At 36.0% G+C, this 21719-nt stretch overlaps 1 protein-coding gene and 1 pseudogene across 1 annotated transcript in view; one reads left to right on the top strand and one right to left on the bottom strand.

Moving 5' to 3' along the window:
• Positions 1-12743, top strand: part of LOC101036219 (uncharacterized) — a 40688-nt gene extending 27945 nt beyond the window's left edge. Inside the window, exon 3 of the mRNA XM_039478461.2 lies at positions 176-12743. Coding sequence (XP_039334395.1) covers positions 176-3081 — 2906 coding nt within the window. The 3' untranslated portion in view covers positions 3082-12743. The remainder of the gene's footprint in view (positions 1-175) is intronic.
• Positions 12744-16810: 4067 nt separating this feature from the next.
• On the bottom strand, positions 16811-17218 carry LOC101036543 (m7GpppX diphosphatase pseudogene; annotated as a pseudogene).
• Between the last annotated feature and the right edge of the window lie 4501 nt (positions 17219-21719).

Below are 21719 nucleotides of genomic sequence, written 5' to 3'. Positions count from 1 at the left end.
TCTTTTTGTTGGATTTATATGTCTGAAGAAAGTTGGGTCTGTGGTACTTTCCTATGCCATCTTGCTTATGCAGTTTGTATAATTTCATAGGTTAGCTATATAGAGTAAACAAATCTTGGTCTAGCAAGTGGAGTAATTTGTTTTTGTTTTTGTTTTTGTTTTTTTTTTTTTTCAGTTATATGTTCTTATTTTGCTCAAGACCTATTGCCAGAGCAGGACACAAAAAATGTATTTCCAAGAGTGATACTGAGAAGATATGGAAACTGTGGAGATGAACATGTACCACTAAGAAAAGTCTGTGAAAGTGTGGATGGTTGTAAAATGCACAAAAGAGTTTATGGTAAACTTAAGAAATGTTTGATGGCTACACAGAGCAAGACATATTTATATTATAAATATATAAAGATCTTCTATACATTTTTATATTCAAATAGATATAAGATAAGACTTGCTAAAAAGAAGACTTATAAATGTAAAGAATGTGGCAAAGCTTTTAACCGGTTATCAATCCTTAGTACACATGAGAAAATTCATAGTAGAGAGAACCCCTACAAATGTAAAGAATGTAGTAAAGCTTTTAACTGTTCCTCAGACCTTACTAAACATAAGATAATTCATACTGGAAAGAAACCTGAAAAAAATAAAGAATGTGGCAGAGTTTTTAACTGTTCCTGTTACCTTACTAAATATAAGAGAAATCGTACTGGAGAGAAACCCTACAAATGTAAAGAATGTGGCAAAGCTTTTAAGCGGTTGTCAATCCTTAATACACATGAGAAAATTCATACTGGAGAGAAACCCTACGAGTGTAAAGAATATGCCAAAGCTTTTAAGTGTTCCTCAGACCTTACTAAACATAAGTTAATTCATACAGGAAACAAACCCTACAAATGTAAAGTATGTGACAAAACTTTTAACCGGTTATCAATTCTTACTACACATGAGAGAATTCACAGTGGAGAGAAACCCTACAAATGTGAAGAATGTGGCAAAGCTTTTAACCGGTTATCAATCCTTACTACACATGAGAAAATTCATAGTGGAGAGAAACCCTACAAATGTAAAGAATGTGGCAAAGCTTTTAACTGTTCCTCAGACCTTACTAAACATAAGATAATTCATACTGGAAAGAAGCCCTACAAATGTAAAGAGTGTTGCAAAGCTTTTAACCGGTTATCAATCCTTACTACACATGAGAGAATACATAGTGGAGAGAAACCCTACAAATGTGAAGAATGTGGAAAAGCTTTTAACTGTTCTTCACACCTTACTAAACATAAGAGAATTCATAGTGGAGAGAAATCCTACAAATGTAATAAATGTGGCAGAGCTTGTAAGTGGTTATCAATCCTTACTATACATGAGAGAATTCATAGTGGAGAGAAACCCTACAAATGTAAAGAATGTGGCAAAGCTTTTAGCTGTTCCTCACACCTTAGTAGACATAAGAGAATTCATTCTGGAAAGAAGCCTTATAAATGTGAAGAATGTGGCAAAGCTTTTAAGTGGTTATCAGCCCTTACTACACATGAGAGAATTCATACTGGAGAGAAACCCTACGAGTGTAAAGAATGTGGCAAAGCTTTTAACTGTTCCTCACACCTTAGTAGACATAAGAGAATTCATTCTGGCAAGAAACCTTACAAATGTAAAAAATGTGGCAAAGCTTTTAGGTGGTTATCAACCCTCACTACACATGAGAGAATTCATACTGGAGAGAAACCCTACAAATGTAAAGAATGTGCCAAAGCTTTTATCTGTTCCTCACACCTTAGTAAACATAAGAGAGTCCATACTGGAGAGAAGCCCTACAAATGTAAGGAATGTACCAAAGCTTTTATCTGTTCCTCAGACCTTACTAGACATAAGGTAATTCATACTGGAAAGAAACCCTACAAATGTAAAGAATGTGGCAAAGCTTTTAACCGGTTATCAATCCTTACTACACATGAGAGAATACATAGCGGAGAGAAACCCTACAAATGTAAAGAATGTGGCAAAGCTTTTAACTGTTCCTCACACGTTAGTAGACATAGGAGAATTCATAGTGGAGAGAAGTCCTATAAATGTGATGAATGTGGCAAGGCTTTTAAGTGGTTATCAATCCTTACTACGCATAAGAGCATTCATAGTGGAGAGAAACCCTACAAATGTAAAGAATGTGGCAAAGCTTTTAAGTGTTCCTCACAACTTAGTAAACATAAGATAATTCATACTGAAAAGAAACCCTACAAATGTAAAGAATGTGGCAAAGCTTTTAAGTGGTTATCAATCCTTACTACACATAAGAGAATTCATAGTGGAGAGAAACCCTACAAATGTAAAGAATGTGGCAAAGCTTTTAAGTGTTCCTCACAACTTAGTAAACATAAGATAATTCATACTGAAAAGAAACCCTACAAATGTAAAGAATGTGGTAAAGCTTTTAAGTGGTTATCAATCCTTACTATACATGAGAAAATTCATAGTGGAGAGAAACCGTACAAATGTAAAGAATGTGGCAAAGCTTTTAATTGTTCTTCATACCTCAGTAAACATAATATAATTCATAGTGGAGAGAAACCCTACAAATGTAAAGAATGTGGCAGAGCTTTTAACTGCTCCTCAGACCTTACTAAACATAAGATAATTCATACTGGAGAGAAACCCTACAAATGTAAAGAATGTGGCAAAGCTTTTAACCGGTTATCAATCCTTACTACACATGAGAGAATTCACAGTGGGGAGAAACCCTACAAATGTATAGAATGTGCCAAAGCTTTTAACTGTTCCTCAGACCTCACTAAACATAAGATAATTCATACTGGAGAGAAACCCTATGCATGTAAAGAATGTGGCAAAGCTTTTAACCGGTCATCAATCCTTACTGCTCATGAGAGAATACATAGCGGAGAGAGACCCTACAAATGTAAAGAATGTGGCAAAGCTTTTAACTGGTCCTCACACCTTACTAGACATAAGATAATTCATACTGGAAAAAAACCCTACAAATGTAAAGAGTGTTACAAAGCTTTTAACCGGTTATCGATCCTTACTACTCATGAGAGAATACATAGTGGAGAGAAACCCTACAAATGTTAAGAATGTGGCAGAGCTTTTAACTGGTCCTCACACCTTACTACACTTAGGAGAATTCATAGTGGAGGGAAAGTCTTCAAATACGAAGAATGTGGCAAAGCTTTAACCAGCCATCAAGCCAAGATAATTTATACTTCAGAGAAGCTTAATAAATATGAAGAATGTGGAAAAGCTTTTAACCATTTCTCTAATCTTAACCATTCATAATGGAGAGAAGTACTGCAAATGTGAACAGTGTGACAAAGGCTTTGGTGTATTCTTAACCTTTAGTAAACATAAGAATTCATGCTGATGAGAAACCCTGTACAAATATGAAGAATGTGGCAAAGGCTTTTGTGAATCAGCACTAAGTAAACAAAATATTTCATACTGAAGCACGTGGAAAAGCTTTTTACCAGTTCTCATCCCTTACTAAACATAAGCAACTTCATACTGGAGAGAATTTTGACACTTGTGAAGAATGTGGCAGACTTTAAACTAGTTCTTAAACCCTACGGAACCTAAAATAATACACAATGGATGGAAACTACTAATTTCAAGAATGTAACAAAGCCCTTAGTATATATTGTTAACCATTTCTAAACATAAGGTATTTCATACTAGAGAGAATTCCAACAAATGTGAAAAATGTGACAACGACTTTAACTAAAGTTCTCAATATTTACTACACACAGTTCATACTGGAGAGAAACCATACTAGCATAAAGAATGTATCAAAGCCTTTACAAGTCCTCAATTCTCAGGAAACATAAGACAATTTATATTGAAGAGAAACTCTACAAACCTGAAAGATGAGACAATCTTATTCACAACACCTCAAACTTAAAATAGATATAGTGATCCTAGACCCCAGAAATGTTAAGAATGTGTCAAAGCCTTTAAGTAGTTGTCACTCTTGATTGCTAGTAAGGTAATTGACACTCTAAAAAACTACATGTTTGAAAAATGTGACAAAACTTTCAGCTAGTACTCACATTTTGTTGCACAAGAAAGCATTTATACTCGAGGAAGATTCCACAGATATAACAATTGGAAAAGCTGTTGATACCTGCTCATATCTTACTCAACATCCAAGAGTTAATAAAAACATTGTAAGTGCAATTATTGTCAAAATAGCTTTCAGAAAATATAAGTCATTAAAGTGAAGAAGAGCATTCATTCTTAAGAGGAACATTAAAAATATAAACAGGCTCATAGTACCATTACTTGTTTCATAGATGTCATTGTGCAGAGTTTGTATTAGAAAAAAAACCTGAAGGAATTTCTCAAAACTTGTTCAACATCAGGGAATTTATATTACATTGGAAAAAACCCTAATCCATGTAATGAGTTTATCTAAAGAATTGTTCAAAAATGACAGCTAAGAAAACACCAGAAAGCTCATAGTAAAATATATGTTTACAGATGCAGTAACTATGAAAACAACGTTTACTTCAAAATTAAGTCTGTGTCAACATCAGTAATTCACAGTAGAAATAACTAAGGCTGACCCTCCAGGCATTACACTAAATCGGAGTGTTGTATATAGAACATCATCCAAAACTAAAGTTGTTAGATAAATTATTGCTCTGTAACTTTAACAAAAGAAAATTTGAATGTTATTATTGCATTCAATTATAACATTTGATAAAAGCCTTACAGATTAATTTTTGGAAAGTAAATAATGATATAATTCAACTCACAATTTATGCTGTATCTTTTATTTTTATGGTCATAATAAAACTATATAAAAGTATAAATAAAATACATTTCTATGTCCCAAATAAGTATTTTAAAATTTTGTTACATATTTTTCTTTGAACATGTGAACTACCTACACATACAAACTTTTAGTTTTGATTCACATACAGTTAAATATACACGTTAGTCTATAATGATATTTTGTAACTGTAATAGAATTGTAGAATATGTGTGTTTGTGTGAGCATGAGTTTTACCTATTTTCAGAAAACAGAATATTGAAACAAAACATTTTCATAAGGTGACTAGTTTGCTAGAAAACTTAAAACCTCAATAATGCTAAATGCAAATCCATATCTTTACTTTTTATTTATTATTTTACAGACCCCATACTTTTCCTGTTTCTTATAATTAGTTTTTGCTTTACAGTGTAAGGAGTATTCATTGTAAGGCGATTAGTTAAGTAAGTTTCATAAGATGTTGTAGGGCACACAAAATGATTTTTAGATATAATTTCATAATTTGTGTATATATATTTTTAGTTAGGGTATTTCATTGTGTTTTATTGGAGAAACCTCTATACGCCTATTAGTTATTGTTCCTTTAACTTTTTGTAATTGATTTTTGTAAATTTATCTGTTAAGCCATTATATTCAGGGAATTACTTGGGAGGCTTCATGAGTCATGAGGATTTTAGATATTTTTAAAATTTTTTTGGTTGTGTTCTCTTCTGGTGTTTTTTTCTTTTCTTTTTTTTTTTTTTTAAGCTGGAATCTTACCTGTCACCCAGGCGGAAGGTCAGTGGCTCAGTTTTAGCTCACTGTAGCCTCCATCTCTTGAGTTCAAGCAATTCTCCCTGTCTCAGCCTCTAAATCCGCTGGGATTACAAGTGTCTGCCACAATGCTCACCTAATTTTTGTGTTTTTAGTGGAGACAAGATTTTGCCACATTGGCTACGCAGGTCTTGAACTCCTTACATTATTGATCCAACCCTCAGCCTCTAAAAGTGCTGGGATTACAGGTGTGAGTCCACCATTCCTGGCAAGAATATTTTGATATGTAAATGTAGCAAGCAAACATGATAGTGCTTCTCATGTAACAGATGCTCCATAGTAAGCCATAAATATTTTTCCTGGAGTTAGTCTGCAAGTCAAGTCATATATGGAAAATGTCAATAGTGAAGAAATAATATTCATTCTTCATGTGGAGAGAACAATATTTCCAGGCTGCAAAGTGGATTCTTGCTGAATTTAAAGAGAAAGTCTGTTTCTTTTTTTTCTAATTATATTTAGTTTTGTCCTCTTATGTGTATTCCAACTATATATGCATCACAGACCTTCTTTTTCTGTGTTATGGCTACAGTGTTCTCAATTCTGATTTTATTCTATGTCATTTTACATAGTACTTTGTAGATTTTGATGAGAAAAAAAATTTTTTTTTTTCTTGAGATGAAGCATTGCTCTTGTTGCCTAGGCTAGAGTGCAAGGGTGTAATCTCAGCTCATCACAACCTCCTCCTAGGTTCTTTTCCCACCTCAGCCTCTCAAGACACTCGGATTATAAGCATCTGCCACCATGCCCAGCTAATTTTGCATTTTTAGTAGAGATGGGGTTTCTCCATGTTGGTCAGGTTGGTCTGAAACTCCCGAACTCAGGTGATCCGCCCACCTTGGTCTCCCAAAGTTCTGAGATTATAGGCATGAGCCACTGTGCCTTACCTGAAACTTAATGCAGTAAAAGTTGATTTTAACAGGAGAGTTTGCTCAGCAATATAACTTTGACATCAGATAAAGATAAAAGTCATAGCGTATTTGCGGAGAGTGGGAGAATTAAATTATTTAGCTCTTTTTTAAAAGAAAAATTTTAAAAGGTTCTTACATAAAGTGTGTCAAATATAAAATATATCTTGGTGATTAAGTTTCTAACAGTTGGTGGTGATAAATTTTCCATGTTTCATGATATACTTACAGCACAACTTATGTTTCCATGCAGAATTTCTAAGTGTGAATGTTAGAGGTTGCCAAATAATGAAATTACCTCTGTAAATTTTAAATTTGAATATTTTTTATATTGATACTATAATTTCAAGGATTTTCTCACTGTTATTTTATATGACTTTTTTTGTCAGGGGTGAAGTTCAGCATACAGTTTTTATACTTAGTCACCTATCTGTAGCCAATCCTTGGTTATTTTCTTTGGAAAATATGTGAAGATTATGCCAGTTTTTGAATTAAAATATTTTCTGTTATTTTACATGCAAATTTGTTTACTGTGTTCACAGAGTGGCCAGTCATGGGACCATCAGCAGTCATGGGACCGCCTGCCCTTTTATTGTCTTTCATATCATTAGCATTAGCACCAGAAACTGTGGGTGCCCCAAACTTGAAGTAAAAGCCCTAAAGTAAATTGGCTTCTTTCAGGCACTGTGCAGGGTCCATGGCATGATGTTCAAGTATCAAAGTTTCTATGGTTATAATTTACAAATGACAAAGCACAAAGCTATATGTGATTAATATTATTCAGTCAAGTTTATGACAAATACAGATCATATTTGAAATATTTACTTTCTATAAAGTTTGAAACATATTTTTTAACTTGACAGATGAAATGGGCATTTACTTTTCAAAACATAGTGTTTTGAAGTCTACATACATTGTCCAATACTTAGCCCTGTGTAATAAATGTGTTAACTAACAGAGTTAACTTTTTTTGGTTAGACCACATGACCTTGTCTTAGCATATTTCATACATATACATTTTTTATGACCTAGAGTCATCATGCTGAACAATAAATCTCTTGAAATTGTTCTTCCTATACAACTATAATTATGTATTTGTTGACAGACATTTTCCCAACACCCCCTTTTCTTCTATTATCTTGGCACCTGGTGGTCACCATATTACTCTGTACTTCAGTGAGATTAACTTTTTAAAATATCCATTTGTAAGTGGAACCATGAGATACTAGTCTTTCTGTGACTGGCTTATTTCAACAAATAATATCATCCAGGTTAATCCATGTGATTGAAAATAACAATTTAAAAAAATAAATAAAAAATTATGTTTTGTACATATACCATATTTTATTCGTTTGTATTAGATGTTGAACTGTCGATGCCGTATTTGGGTTATTGTGAAGAGTGCTTCAAACAATGTAGAAGTGCAAGTATTTCTTCATTCTCATTTTAAATATCTGAAAGTGCAATTGCTGGATTATATGGTAGTTAAATTTTTTTCAAAAATCTATTTTGTTTTTATAATGTCTGTCCTCATTTACATTCAAACCAACAGTGTCAAGTGTTTCCTTTACATCTATACCAATGTTTTTATTTTACTAAATATCTCATAGGTATTTATTTTTGTTTTAGTATTTTTGTTTTTCTCACAGGTAAATTTTATAAATATTTCATGGATTTTTTTTGCTTGTCTTTCTCTGGCAATAATTGACATTGAGCATTTTTCAGTTTATCTCTTGGCCATGTCTTTTCTTGAAAAATATTTAAGCCTGTGCTGGGCATGGTGGCTAATGCCTACAATCCCAGCACTTTCAGAGGCTGAGGTGGGTGGATTACCTGAGGTGAGGATTTCAAGACCAGCCTGGCCAATACAACAAAACTGCATCTCTACTAAAATTAGAAAAATTAGTCATGGTGGTACATGCCTAAAAGTGTAGCTACTAGAGGAGCTGAAGCAGGAGTATCTCGCTTCAATCTGGGAGGTAGAGCTTGCAGTGAGCCGATATTGTGCTACTGCACTCAAGCCTGTGCAGCAGAGAGACCATCTCAAAAAAGAAAAAAAAAAAAAAAAATTTAGCCTGCTGCTCATAGTTGTTTTTTGTTGTGTAGTCATTTGAGTTTCTTGCATGTTTTTTACATTATTCTCTTATCACACACATAATTTGCAAATACTTTCTCCCATTGTTTAGTTGTCTCATATGTTGATTATATCAGACTCTGTGCAGCAGATTTATACTGTAATAATCTGACTCCTCCAGTTTTCCTTGTTTCTCAGATTTTGAAGTTAAATTTAAAAATTCACTGCCCAAACCAATGTAATGAGGGTTTTAGTCTATATCTTTTGTAGTAGTTTCAGAGTTTCTAGCTTTACGTTTAAGTAACTAATTTATTTTAAATTCTGAGGTGATAATCTCATTTTATTGCTTTGCATGTGGATATAAAGTTTTCTCAACATCGTTTATTGAAGATACTGCCTTTTCTCTAAGGAACTGTCACCTTTTTAAGTATGTTACTAGTATTTTGATAGAGGTTGCCTTATATCTGTAGATTATTACATGCAATACAAATATTTATCAATATTAATGCCAATTGATTAATGAGTAATATTTCTCCATCTGTATATTATTTAATTTTTTATTTAATACTTTTTAGAGTATAATGTAAAGTGTTTCACCTTTTTGATAGACTTTATTTCAAATTATAGTTACTACAGTTATTGTGGATAAGATTGTTTTTCAATATCATTTTGAGGTAGTTGTTTGGGTATAGAAATTCTACTAATTTTAAGATGTTGCTTTTGTGTTCTACAAGCTCAATGAATTTGTTTAGTAATTCTGATAGTTTTTAGTAAAGTGTTCAACTTTTCTATACATAAGATTATGCCATCTTCCAACAGGATACTTTAATTTTTTTTATTCAATCTGAATTCCTTTGATTTTATTCTCTAAGTTCTCTGTCTTGGACATTTTGTACTATGTTTGGTAGGACTGAAGAAAGTGGATATCCTTGTTCTAGCTCATAGAGAAAAAGCTTACAGATTTTCCTGTTTAGTATGTTCTTAGGTGTGCATTTTTTTTCTGTACATGAGATTTATTGGCTTGAGATACTTTTTCTCATATCTAATGTTTTTAGATATTTATCATAAGGGGATGTTAAATTGTGTCAAACTTTTATTCTGCATCTATTTAAATTTTAGAGTTGTAAAATCATGACTAATTCTACATAAATAAAATATTTAAAGACGACTATGAACATCTCTGCATGCAAATTATAAAATATATGGAAAATAAATGATCTTAATACACACAGCTTTCCAAGATAGAACCGGAAAAAACAAAATCTTGAACACAGTAAAAATGTATAAAATGTAAAATAGATTGAATAAGTAATACAAAATATACCAACCACAAAAAACCCTGGATTAAGTAAATTTATAGCCAAATTCCACCACATATATAAAGATGAGCTGGTACTTACCCTACTAAATGTATTCCAAAAAATCATGGTGAGATGCCACCATAACTCATATAAAATCACTATTATCTCTCAAGCCTGTAATCCCAGCACTTTGGGAGGCCGAGGCAGGTGGATCACGAGGTCGAGAGATCGAGACCATCCTGGTCAACATGGTGAAACCCTGTCTCTACTAAAAATACAAAAAACTAGCTGGGCGTGGTGGCGTGTGCCTGTAATCCCAGCTACTCAGGAGGCTGAGGCAGGAGAATTGCCTGAGCCCGGGAGGCGGAGGTTGCGGTGAGCCAAGATCGCGCCATTGCACTCCAGCCTGGGTAACAAGAGCGAAACTCCGTCCCCCCCTCCCCCAAAAAAATCACTATTATCTTGATCCTAGAATCTAGTGAAGATACAACAGAAGAAAACCACAGTCCAATATTTCTGTGAACATTAAAACATAAATTCTCCATGTAATACTGGAAAGGTGTTTTCATAAAAAAAGTATTTTTGCCACAATCATCTGAGTTGTATTCATGTATTCAAGAACGTTTCATTATATGCAAGTCAATAAGTGCAATTTACCTTGTAAAAATAATAGAAAAAAATAAATGATTAATAAAATAGATGCAAAAAAAAAAGCACTTAAGAAAATCTAATATTTGTTAAAATATTCTCAACAAACAAGGCAAATAAAAAATGTACCTCAGAATAATAAAAAAGCCATCTATTACAAATTCTCAGCCACATCATACTGAACAAGCAAATGTAGATGCATTATTTACATAAATAGAAATAAGACCAGAATAGGTACTGTAAACATTTTTATTTAACATAGTTCTTTAAGTCCTAGCCAGAGCAATTCAACAAAGTGGAGAAATAAAATTCATTTATATAAGAATAGAGAAAGTCCAGTTATCTTCACTGATGACATAATTTTCTACCTAGATTTCACTGAAAGATCCCTAAGCCTAAAAATGACTTCAGCTACGTATCAGAATACAAAATCAATATACACAAATGGGTAGCATTTCTGCACACTAATGACATTGAAGTTGAGAACAAAATTAAAACCAGTTCTATTTACAATAAACACTAACAAAAAATAATACCTAGAAATACATTACATCAAAGAAGTAAAGCAGCTCTACAAGGAGAACTAAAAAATACTGCCAAAAGAAATCAGAGATGACACAAGTATTAATAGAAAAGCATTCCATGCTAATGACATTGAATAATGAATATAATTCAGATGTGCAGGCTGATTAAAGTAACCTGCAGATTAAGTGCTATTTCTATCAACGTATTAATTCCATTTTTATAGAATTAAAAAACTATTCTAAAGTGTATATGAAAAAATAAAACAACCCAAATAGCCAAGACAACTTTACACAGAAAGTATCAACCTGACCTCACTTGACCTGAGTTCAAACTGTACTACAAGCTACAGTTGCCAGTATAACATGGTTCTATTACACACACACACACACACACACACACACACACACGTATGTATCATATATATATGTGTGTCCCTGGAACAGATGAGAGGCCCCTAAAATATTCAAAGATCCCTGAAATAAAGCTACACCTCTACAACTTGTTTTTCACAAACAACAGAAATAAATCAATGGGAATTAACTCCTTATTCAATAAATGGTACTGAGAAAACTGATTAGTTATATGCAGAATAAAACTGAATTCCTGCTTCTTACCATATAAAACACATGACTGAAGGTATATTAAGAACTTAACTAAAACTTCAAGCTATAAAAAAACCTGCATGGACAAATAGAAATTATTCTAGATACTGGCCCCTAGAGAAAATTTATGCCTAACATTTTAAAAGTGAGTACAGCACAAAAATCAAAAATTGTCATCTAATTAAAGAGCTTCTACACAACAAAAGAAACTATTAACCAAGTAAACAGACAACCTGCAATATAAAATTAAATATTTGTAAACTGCATATAAAAAGGATTAATATACAGAATTTATGAGAAAATAAAAAGGATACAAATGAAATAGGAACTTTCAAAAGAAGATGCAAGAGCTGTCAAGAAACATGCAAAAAATTGCTCAACATTTATAATCGTCAGAGTGATGTAAATCGAAATGGCAATGTGATACTATTATACACAGAATTGCTGTTATTAAAAAAGTGAAAAAAATAATGTTGAAGTTTTGAAGGAAAGAACATTTTTATACACTGTTGGTGAGAATATGGAAAGCAATTTGGAGATTTCTCAAATAACTAAAAATCAAATTGCCGTTTGACTCATCAGTATCTTCAGCCTGTATATACCCAAAGGAGAATAAATCATTTTCCCAAAAAGACACTTAACCAACACATGTTTCTTGCAGCACTATTCATAAAAGCAAAGGTATAGAATTAAACTAGATACTTAGGAATCTTAGCTTGAATAAGAATAATTAGGTACTTATATACCGTGAATTACTATGCAGCCAGAGAAAATAATAAATAATTATGTTTGCAGCAACATGTATACAGCAGAAGGCCATTATCCTAAGCAAATATGACATGTGGGAGCTGTCACTTATATGTGTGGGAGCTGAACATTGGTTGCAGATGGAAACAAGAAAAGAATAAGCACTGGGACTTTTAAAGAGATGAAAAAAAAAAGAGACAAGTATTGAGACACTTTTAGACATGATGGATACTATGTGGGCAATGTCATTAGTAAGCGCCAAAACCTCAACATGCAATATACCTATGTTACAAATCTGCTCATGTACCTTCTGAATTTGAAATAAAAATAGTAAAATGCTTTCTGGTATAATGACATGTTGCATTTCTTCAGTTCTGGGCCAATAGTTGTAATTAGCGGTGAAAGAATTACTCACTCTTTGACCATAGAAATGAATGTTTACCAGTTTTCTTTGAACTCTATAAGCTACTGTCTCTAAAAGCTCTTGACCTATAGCCCAAGAAGTGTTTTATTCCTAAGTGTGCAGCTAAAATAAATGACTCTACATTTTTATTTTTCATGTATCTGTACAGTAGACTATAGAGTTAATTTGTAACTCTACTCCTTTTGGAGAAAAATGGTATGTTGTTTAATCACTTCTTTTTAAGAATGAACTATTTTTGAAAATGTTAGTCTATGAAAATTATGCTAAGTTGTTGAATTAGGAAAAGGAAACATTTTGTAAAAATGCATAGGAGTCTTATAGGAATAGCCCAAAAATGATTAAACAGACCGAGTTACTCAAGACCACACTGCTGCAAATGCTCACTCCATCACAATTATTCTAATGAAAAAATGAATAATGGATTAGAGATATTTTTAGACTACTTTTCTGATTTAATTGCAGTGTTAGATTTTATTATTATTTTTTATTATTTACCATATAGAAGTCTCTACTTTAACAAAAGATTTTGTGAATTTCAAGTAATATGCTCAGACTTTCATTTTGTAAAGCACTGTATTAAGCAACTCTGTGAAATACAAAAATAATACATGAAGTGGATATTTTCTTCAAGGACCTTTTAAAATATAAGTTAATTTTCTTGTGTTTAATACTGAAAAGATCTGAAAATCAAGTTTAGAAGGCAAGCTGAATTACCATTTGGCAGAAGAGATGGATATTGCGTAGTAATATCAGACTGAATGTAATCAGAGCTATTATCAAAGTCTAACCCTTGGGAGCACAGTGTGAGGTTAATTACAAATGTGAACATGAGTCACATGTTCCTGAGCATCTACTATGTGCAAGCATTCTTCTAGAGGTATTAGGGGTTGGGTGAGAGAGTGAAGCAAATATGAGAGGTGGTTCTTGTTCTGGAGGAGATAGATGGGCATGCACTCAAAATACAAAGCATCTCCTGACAGTTCAGTAAGAGAGGTTCAGACAATATTATGGATTTTGGGAGATGAATCCATTTATTCTATTTAGGGCTCTGAGAAGACATCATAAAGTAGACAGCATTTCAATTGGGTCTAAAGGTAAGATAGGATTTCTTTTTTTTATTTTTTTTAAACTTTTATTTTAGGTTAAGGGGTACACATGCAGCTTTGTTATACAGGTAAATTGTGTCTCACAGGGGTTTGGTGTAGAGACTATTTCATCACCCAGGTAATACACATAATACCTGACAAGCAGTTTTTTGATCCTCTCCCTCCTCCCGCCCTTCACCCTCAAGTAGTCCCCAATGGCGATTTTCTCTTCTCTGTGTCCATATGTACTCAACGTTTAGCTCCCGTTTACAAGGAAGAACACAGATATTTGGTGTTCTGTTCCTGCCTCAGTTGGCTAAGGATAATGACCTCCAGCTCCATCCACGTTGCAGCAGACATGATTTCACTCTTTTTTATGGCTGCATAGTAATCCATGGTGTATATGTACCGCATTTATTTATCCAGTCTACTGTCGATGGGTATTTAGGTTGATTCCATGTCTCTGTTACCATGAGTAGTGCTACAGTGAACATATGCGTGCATGTGTCTTCACGATAGGACAATTTTAAAAAATTTTTTATTTCAGTAGGTTTTTGGAGAATAGGTGGAAACTTACATGAATAAGTTCTTAACAGTGATTTCTGAGATTATGATGCACTCAGCACCTGAGCAGTGTGCACTGTGCCCAAGTGTAGTCTTTTATCCCTTGCCACCCCCCACCCTTTCCCCACAGGTCCCCAAAGTCCAAGGTATCATTCTTACTCCTTAGCATCCTGATACTTAGCTCCCACATACGAATGAGAACATACAAGGTTTGGTTTTCCCACTCCTGGGTTATTTTACTTAGAATAATATTCTCCAATTCCATCCAGGTTGCTGCAAATGCCATTACTTCCTACCTTTTTATGGCTGAGTAGTAATCCATGGTATTATATATACCACATTTGCTTTACCCATTTGTTGATTGTCAGACATTGGGGCCGGCTCTATATTTTTACAATTGCAAGTTGTGCTGCTATAGACATGCATTTCCAAGTATCTTTTTCATAGAATGACTTCTACTCTGGGTAGATAACCTAGTAGTGGGATTGCTGGATCAAACAGCAGATCTATTTTTAGTTCTTTAAGGAATCTCTACACTGTTTCCCATAATGGTTGTACTAGTTTCTATTCCCACCAACAGTGTAGAAATGTTCCCGTTTCACCGCATCCACAAAAACATCTATTATTTTGTGATTTTTTTTTTATTATGGTCATTCTTTACTCTGTCACCCAGGCTGGAGTGCAATGGCGCGATCTTGGCTCACTGCAACCTTCGCCTCCCAGGTTCAAGCAATTCTCCTGCCTCAGTCTCCTGAGTAGCTGGGATTACAGGCACATGCCACCGTGCCCAGCTAATTTTTTTTGTATTTTTAGTAGAGATGGGGTTTCAACATTTTGGCCAGGCTGGTCTCAAACTCCTGACCTTGCGATCCACCCGCCTCAGCCTCCCAAAGTGCTGGGATTACAGGCATGAGCCACCGCGCCCGGCTGATTATGGTCATTCTTGCAGGAGTGAGGTGGTACTGCATTGCAGTTTTGATTTGCATTTCCCGATAATTAGTGATGTTGAGCATCTTCCACATGCTTGCTGGCCATTTGGATATCTTCTCCTGAGACTTGTCTATTCATGTCCTTAGCCCACTTTTTGATAGAATTGTTTGTTTTCTTGCTGACTTGAGTTCTTTGTAGATTCTGGGTATTAGTCCTTTGTCAGACGTACAGATTGTGAAGATTTCCTCCCACTCTGTGGATTGTCTGTTAACTCTGCTGATTATTTCCTTTGTTGTGCACACCACCATGCCAGGCTAATAATTTTTTACTTTTATTTTTTGTAGAGACAGGATTTCACTATGTTGCCCAGGCTGTTGATGAATAGTTCTAGTTAAGAGCTACTTATTAAAACCTGAGATTTTATCATATTTTCATTCAAACCTGAGATACAATGATTCTATGATTTCATATGATAAGGAACTCCCCTGAGGCAGGCTAGGCAGCTATTTGATTTCTCAATTTTCATTCAGGGAAACTGAGTCTCAGCAATTCAGTGACCTTCTCTGGTTTTGCCCATGCCCTAAGCCTGCAGTATTTCTCATATTAGATGATCGAGTCACTTTGGTGGTGGCCTGGATATGACCTATCTGGCAAGGTATTTCCTGTTAGTCACTACTCAGAGAACTCTTTTCTGTCAGAGGGCTGCCGAGGACATCCACAGGGCCTGGTACGTGTGGGCTTCCCCTCCAGGTCCTGTGGACCCTGCCTGTACTGCCCTATTCTGGTAGGGCTGGAATCAACCTGGAGTGCCTTCTAGCACAGCATGGGACTCCCTCATCCTCTGGGGCTGGCCCGGCTGGCCCCATGCCCCAGAGAAAAGGAAGCTGGCAGAAACAGTCCACTAATGCCCAAAATCCAGAAGTAGGAGGCTGAAACTAAATAACCTTCACTTTCAGAACAGTGACTGAAAATGAAACTTCAGAATGAGGATGGAGCCCTTGAAATTCATGGGACGATCTTCCTAGTCCATCAAAGGACCTGCCCATTTGTCTTAACTTTCAACTGGGAAATACATTGTACATATGAAACAAGGGTGTGTGTGTGTCTAAAATATGTACCACTTGAAGCCCTAAGTAAAAGAAAAAGAATACATATGCACAGAATTCACAATCCAAGAAACAATATAACCAGAACTGTTCACATTCTCGCTGTCCTGCCCCTCCCCGACCAAGGATAATCACCTCCCTGATTCAGGGATTAAGCATTTCCTTTTGTCCTCAGAGTCTTATTACACGTGTGCATCCCTAAGCAGTACACTGTTCAGTTCTGCTTGTTTTTCAACTTCGTATCATTGGAATCACACCACATGTGTGCTCTGTCTCGCTTTTCTTGCAGTACATGGTGAGATTTATCCTTCATTCATGCAGACAGCTGGAGTTCATTTTCACACGCAGTTGTCTTGGAGGGAACAAGTGACAGGTGCTGTAGATATCGTTGGAGAACTGCAGCTGGAGCTCAGGGCTGCCTGTCAGGAGCTGAGCCACCTGTTCCACCTGAAATGGCATCTTCTCCAGGATCACAACGGCATCCTCTCCAGCGCCATCCCCAGAGGTTTCAATCACCTTTCCGTGTAGGAAAATGATTTTGTCCCGCGCAGACTCCCTCAGCACTTTCTGCAGTCTGAAGCCGGAGAACGGTAAGCGGACAGGAGCACAGGTACCACTTCCAACGTCTGCCTTCTTTCCCTCTGTGCTGGCGGCCTGCGCCTCCTCCGAGTCCAGCTCGCGCTTTCTCTTGCTGGGTAGAGGCTCTGCGTCCGCCATGCTGCCCGGGAGGCGGTGTGTGAGATGGGATTTCTAAACATAAAGAAATAAGGGAAGGATTAATATCAATCTCGATTCCAACATTTTAATATTTGTATTTGGGTAAATCTGCTTACTACATACGAATATCAAAGAAACACTGGAGGGGTAACACGTGGAGTGGTGGTTGTTGGGAGCCGTCTCGCTTACTCTGTCTGTGAAAGCAACACTGGAGGCTGTTATCCTGAGCAAACTAACACAGGAACAGAAAACCAAATACCACATGTAATGGTGAGAACCAATGCACACATAGAGGAGAACAACGCACCCTGGAGAATGCGAGGATGGAGACGATCAGGATAAATAACCAGTGAGTACTAGGCTTAATGCCTGGGTGATGCAATAATCTGTACAACAAACCCCCATGACACATGTTTGCCTGTGTAACAAACCTGCACCTGTACCTCTGAAATTTAAAATAAAAGTTTAAAAGAAGAAAAAAAAAAAGGAAAGTAATACTCATGCAGCACGATGGTTGTTTTATGCTGTCGCTTTTGTGCTTGTCCTTTGTCTGCTTAGCAGGATCAGTGGACTCTCCGCAGTACTCATCAAATGACTCACTCTCCCTAAAGGCCAAGGCCCAGGGAAACTGACCCACTTTTTACACAGGGAAACTCTAGGGAACATCACCCAGTGTAGAAGAAAAGCTGAACCTGTGTGTGGGGACAGCAGCAGCAGTCGAAAAGACCCCATGGATATGCAGGGATCAGATCGAACAATTTGAAACTCCAATGAACTTTTGCTATCCACTTTGCTGTCCCTTAGACTAGCAACATGAAAATGTCCTAATCATGACAGACACATCCCCCAGGAACTTATTCATCTAGAGTTATATGTGCATTTTACAGCAAGACATAACTCTACCCTTTTCTTTCCCACTCAAAAAGGTATAGCAAAATTGAGTAACAATGGGAATTAGAGGACCTCTCTCCTCCTCCTCCTGTATTGACATCTACGTACATGCAGTTTGTGAACATTGAGTACTTTTATACAATTATTAGAAACATATTGTTTGCAAAATACTTCACAACTTTTAAGACACATTTGAATATTTCAAAAATATATTGACACAATTGGAAGGAGACTAAGCCAGTTATTGGTCCATCCTCCCGCCTTCAAGAAGGCTCTAAGAAGATTGATACAGGCATCTGCTCTTAAGATTTTCTCAAAATAAAATCCAGCTGAATTCATCTGGAAACAGTTCATTTGTTTGCAGACTCACTTTATTCAAGTTGAACACTAAAAGAAAGTTTTGTTAAGGAAATGCTTCTCTATTAAGCCTCATTTCCAGGATGTTAAAAATTATGCATTAGTAAGTTTGAACCTGGTTAAATATAAGTTGATTTTCATTCACTGAAAATTAGAAGTTTTAATCATTATGCATCTAATGTGCAATATTATAAAAAGTAGCAAGTGTATAATTCCGCCTATTTCTAAAATCTACCTAATTAGGATATTTATTCAATACAGAAATAATCTCTTGTTAAAGGTGCAGCTAATACATAAATAAAAAGGTAACAGTAAAACATGTGCTAGGCAGTCTACGTTTTTGATCCCCTGACAGAAAATGAATAAATAGGGAAAAATTACCACTCATTCATGAGAGTTTAGTGAAAAAGAACTAAGTTCCCACACACGTTATCCATCAGGCTGGGAACATTGGCAATTTCCCAATTTCATGCAGAATAGCATGGTTCAAGTCACATCTGAAACATAGGTCATTTTTTTCTCCTTCAGTCAAAACAGTAAAGCTGTAACTGTTCTAGAAGTATTCATTTTTCTTAATGTTAATTTAATGAGTTTTTTTTTACTCCACCCCTGAATGTACATGATTCAGGGTTATGCTGTCTTGAAAAATAAATCTGTTCCATTCAGTGTGACATGGGAACTACAGTTAATTGATGTTTATTGCAAAGCAAAATAATTTGTAGTGTCTAATAAGCATTCGCAGTTTAGAGCCTGTTCACAACAGCTTCCTGAAATAACAGACTCGTGGGGTATATAAGTCTGTTTATAAAGGCTATTAAAAACATTGCATTTACTTAGCCATGGAATCTAATTCAGCTACAGACAGGATGAGGAATCAAGTGCCAGCAAATGCTGCTATGGCTAAGTCTGGTAAAGGCTAATTGAAAGGCTGCAGTGGATAAGAAGGCTGAAATACAGCCCAGATTTTAGACGAAGGCAGGCTTCCAGTTTCTGAGTGTTCACTTCTGTTTCTGCAAGCCGCATTACTGTGTTGGCCAAAAGAGGCGTATGAAGTTTCAACTACTCTTTAAGCTGCACATTTTTAACTTGCACGTGAAAACACGTTTTACCATTTGTGACGTCAGCTTGCATCACAGGCCTGGTCTCAAAACTCTCTTCTGGCACTTCCTTACATTGGTTTGAAATGTTGATGTAAAAGGTCAGATTAACAAAACTACAAGATATACTAAAGAAAAAAAAGTAATAAATACAGATAAATCACCTTCCCATCAACTTGCAATGTGCTGACATGATTTTGGACAGATACTTAGCACATCTAAACCATAGGCTAAAGCCGCCAGTGTTTGTCTGAATTTTTGGAGGATTCTATTCTACAAATCCTCTGAACTCTGATCCCAAACCCCATTCCTCATCTTCTCCTGAAGGCCTGCCCTTCTTCTGTGTTTCCTGCCTCAGTGCCGATGTCCTCTCCCCAGCTGCTCCAATCGGAAACATCAGAAACTTCAGTGACTTCTTTCTCTCCCTAACCTTCTCATGGAACTCAGTCACCAAACTGTGCTGCCGTGGCCTGGCTTCCCTTCATAGCCGTGTCTTCCGAGCCAGCTCCCTGTCCCTATTCTCACTACTCTTGCCCAGAGATTGGGATTTTCTATTGCCCTCTGGTCTCTCTTACCTACCATCCTTATCAGTGCCACCTGTAGGAGCCACCAGGCCACTGTGGGGCACACAGTGCTCAGCCCATCTCCTCAACTCCCAGGATTTAGCCAGGCAAGAGTCCTTACTTTATCTGGGGGAAAAAAAATGGCTATACTCCTAAAAAACAGGGTAAAAATCTCCTGCCCTACCTTGCTAACAGTAACCCTCTCTTATGGTAGCCAAACATAGATCCGATCTTGTCACTCCTTTTTCACAAAGGATTTGAAGGTTTCTAATTACAGATAAAAGTCACTCTTGGCCGGGTGTGGTGGCTTATGTCTGGAATCCCAGCACTTTTGCAGGCCAAGGCAGGGAGATCACCTGAGGTCAGGAGTTCAAGACCAGCCTGGCCAACATGGTGAAACCCTGTCTCTACTAAAAATACAAAATTAGCAGGGCATGGTGGCTCTTGCCTATACTCCCAGCTACTCAGGAGGCTGAGACAGGAGAATCACCTGAACTTGGAGATGGAGGTTGCAGCAAGCAGAGATCGCACCATTGCAATCCAACTTGGGTAGCAAGGGTGAAACTCCGTCTCAAAACAAAAGAAAAAAAGAAAAGAAAAACAGTCACTTTCCTCAGACTAGCACCTTCTAGATTTCCCAGATTTCGACTCTCTGCTTTTGCCGTCTTTACAGCCAGAATGCCACAGTCTTATCTGTCAAGGAATAGTTTGACTTGCATGTTCTTCATGAAGTTTTCTGGTGGCCCCCTGAGTCCAATTCCCCCTCCCTTTTTCCCTATCTTCTCATCAGTTGCATTTCATCTCACTATGGAATGATTTACTTGAAAGATGTAAAGCCCATAGATGGTCTCGGTCCTGTCTTACACACTCTGCAACCCCACCTTGCTACTGCAATGCCTTGCACCTAGAATACACTCAGTAAATACGTGTTGAATTTAACTGGATGGTCACTATCAAACTCTGGGTTAATTTACTACTCCTATCACCAAAAAGTTACTAATCCTTTCAATTACTTATCATAGCTACATTTTAAACCTGCAAATTAAATTGCTTTAATTTAAAACAGATGCCATGTTTCTGACATTGGTACAAGAAAAATAAGCATTGATGGAGAAGATCTTGGTTCCCTAGAAATTGTAGGTGTAACCACATGACTCAAATGGGCACAATAATCCTTCATTTTATTCTACTAGAGCTAAAAAAAGGAAGAGAAAGAGATGACTCATTGTTTCATGGCTTTAAAGTTTGTTGTGAAGCTTGAAAAAATTTAAATGCTTATTTTAGTATTTGCTAGAAAATCGGAAAAAAAAATTGTCTTTAAAATTCTAGCAACTTTTCCTCTGTGAAAAATCTAATTGAGATTTTTCATTGCATTCCTATCCCACTTTACAAAGCACCTAATAGCAAAAGGCATTTCAGAAAAACGGAGATAATATTTTTGAGAACCGTCTCCTATTTTAACCTTGGGTCCCATTGTCGTGCTCTATTGCAGAATCTCCTTATTTCTGCATTGACTTCCTAGCTCTTTCCTTCAGATTTACCTGCACTCACATGTGACCATGCCGTTTAGCCTGCTCATGTGATTCAGTGACC

Source organism: Saimiri boliviensis, chromosome 12 (assembly GCF_048565385.1).
Source record: "Saimiri boliviensis isolate mSaiBol1 chromosome 12, mSaiBol1.pri, whole genome shotgun sequence".
In the NCBI taxonomy this organism is placed as follows: domain Eukaryota; kingdom Metazoa; phylum Chordata; class Mammalia; order Primates; family Cebidae; genus Saimiri; species Saimiri boliviensis.
Note: the sequence above shows the minus strand (reverse complement) of the source record. Positions and strands in the feature narration are given on the sequence as shown.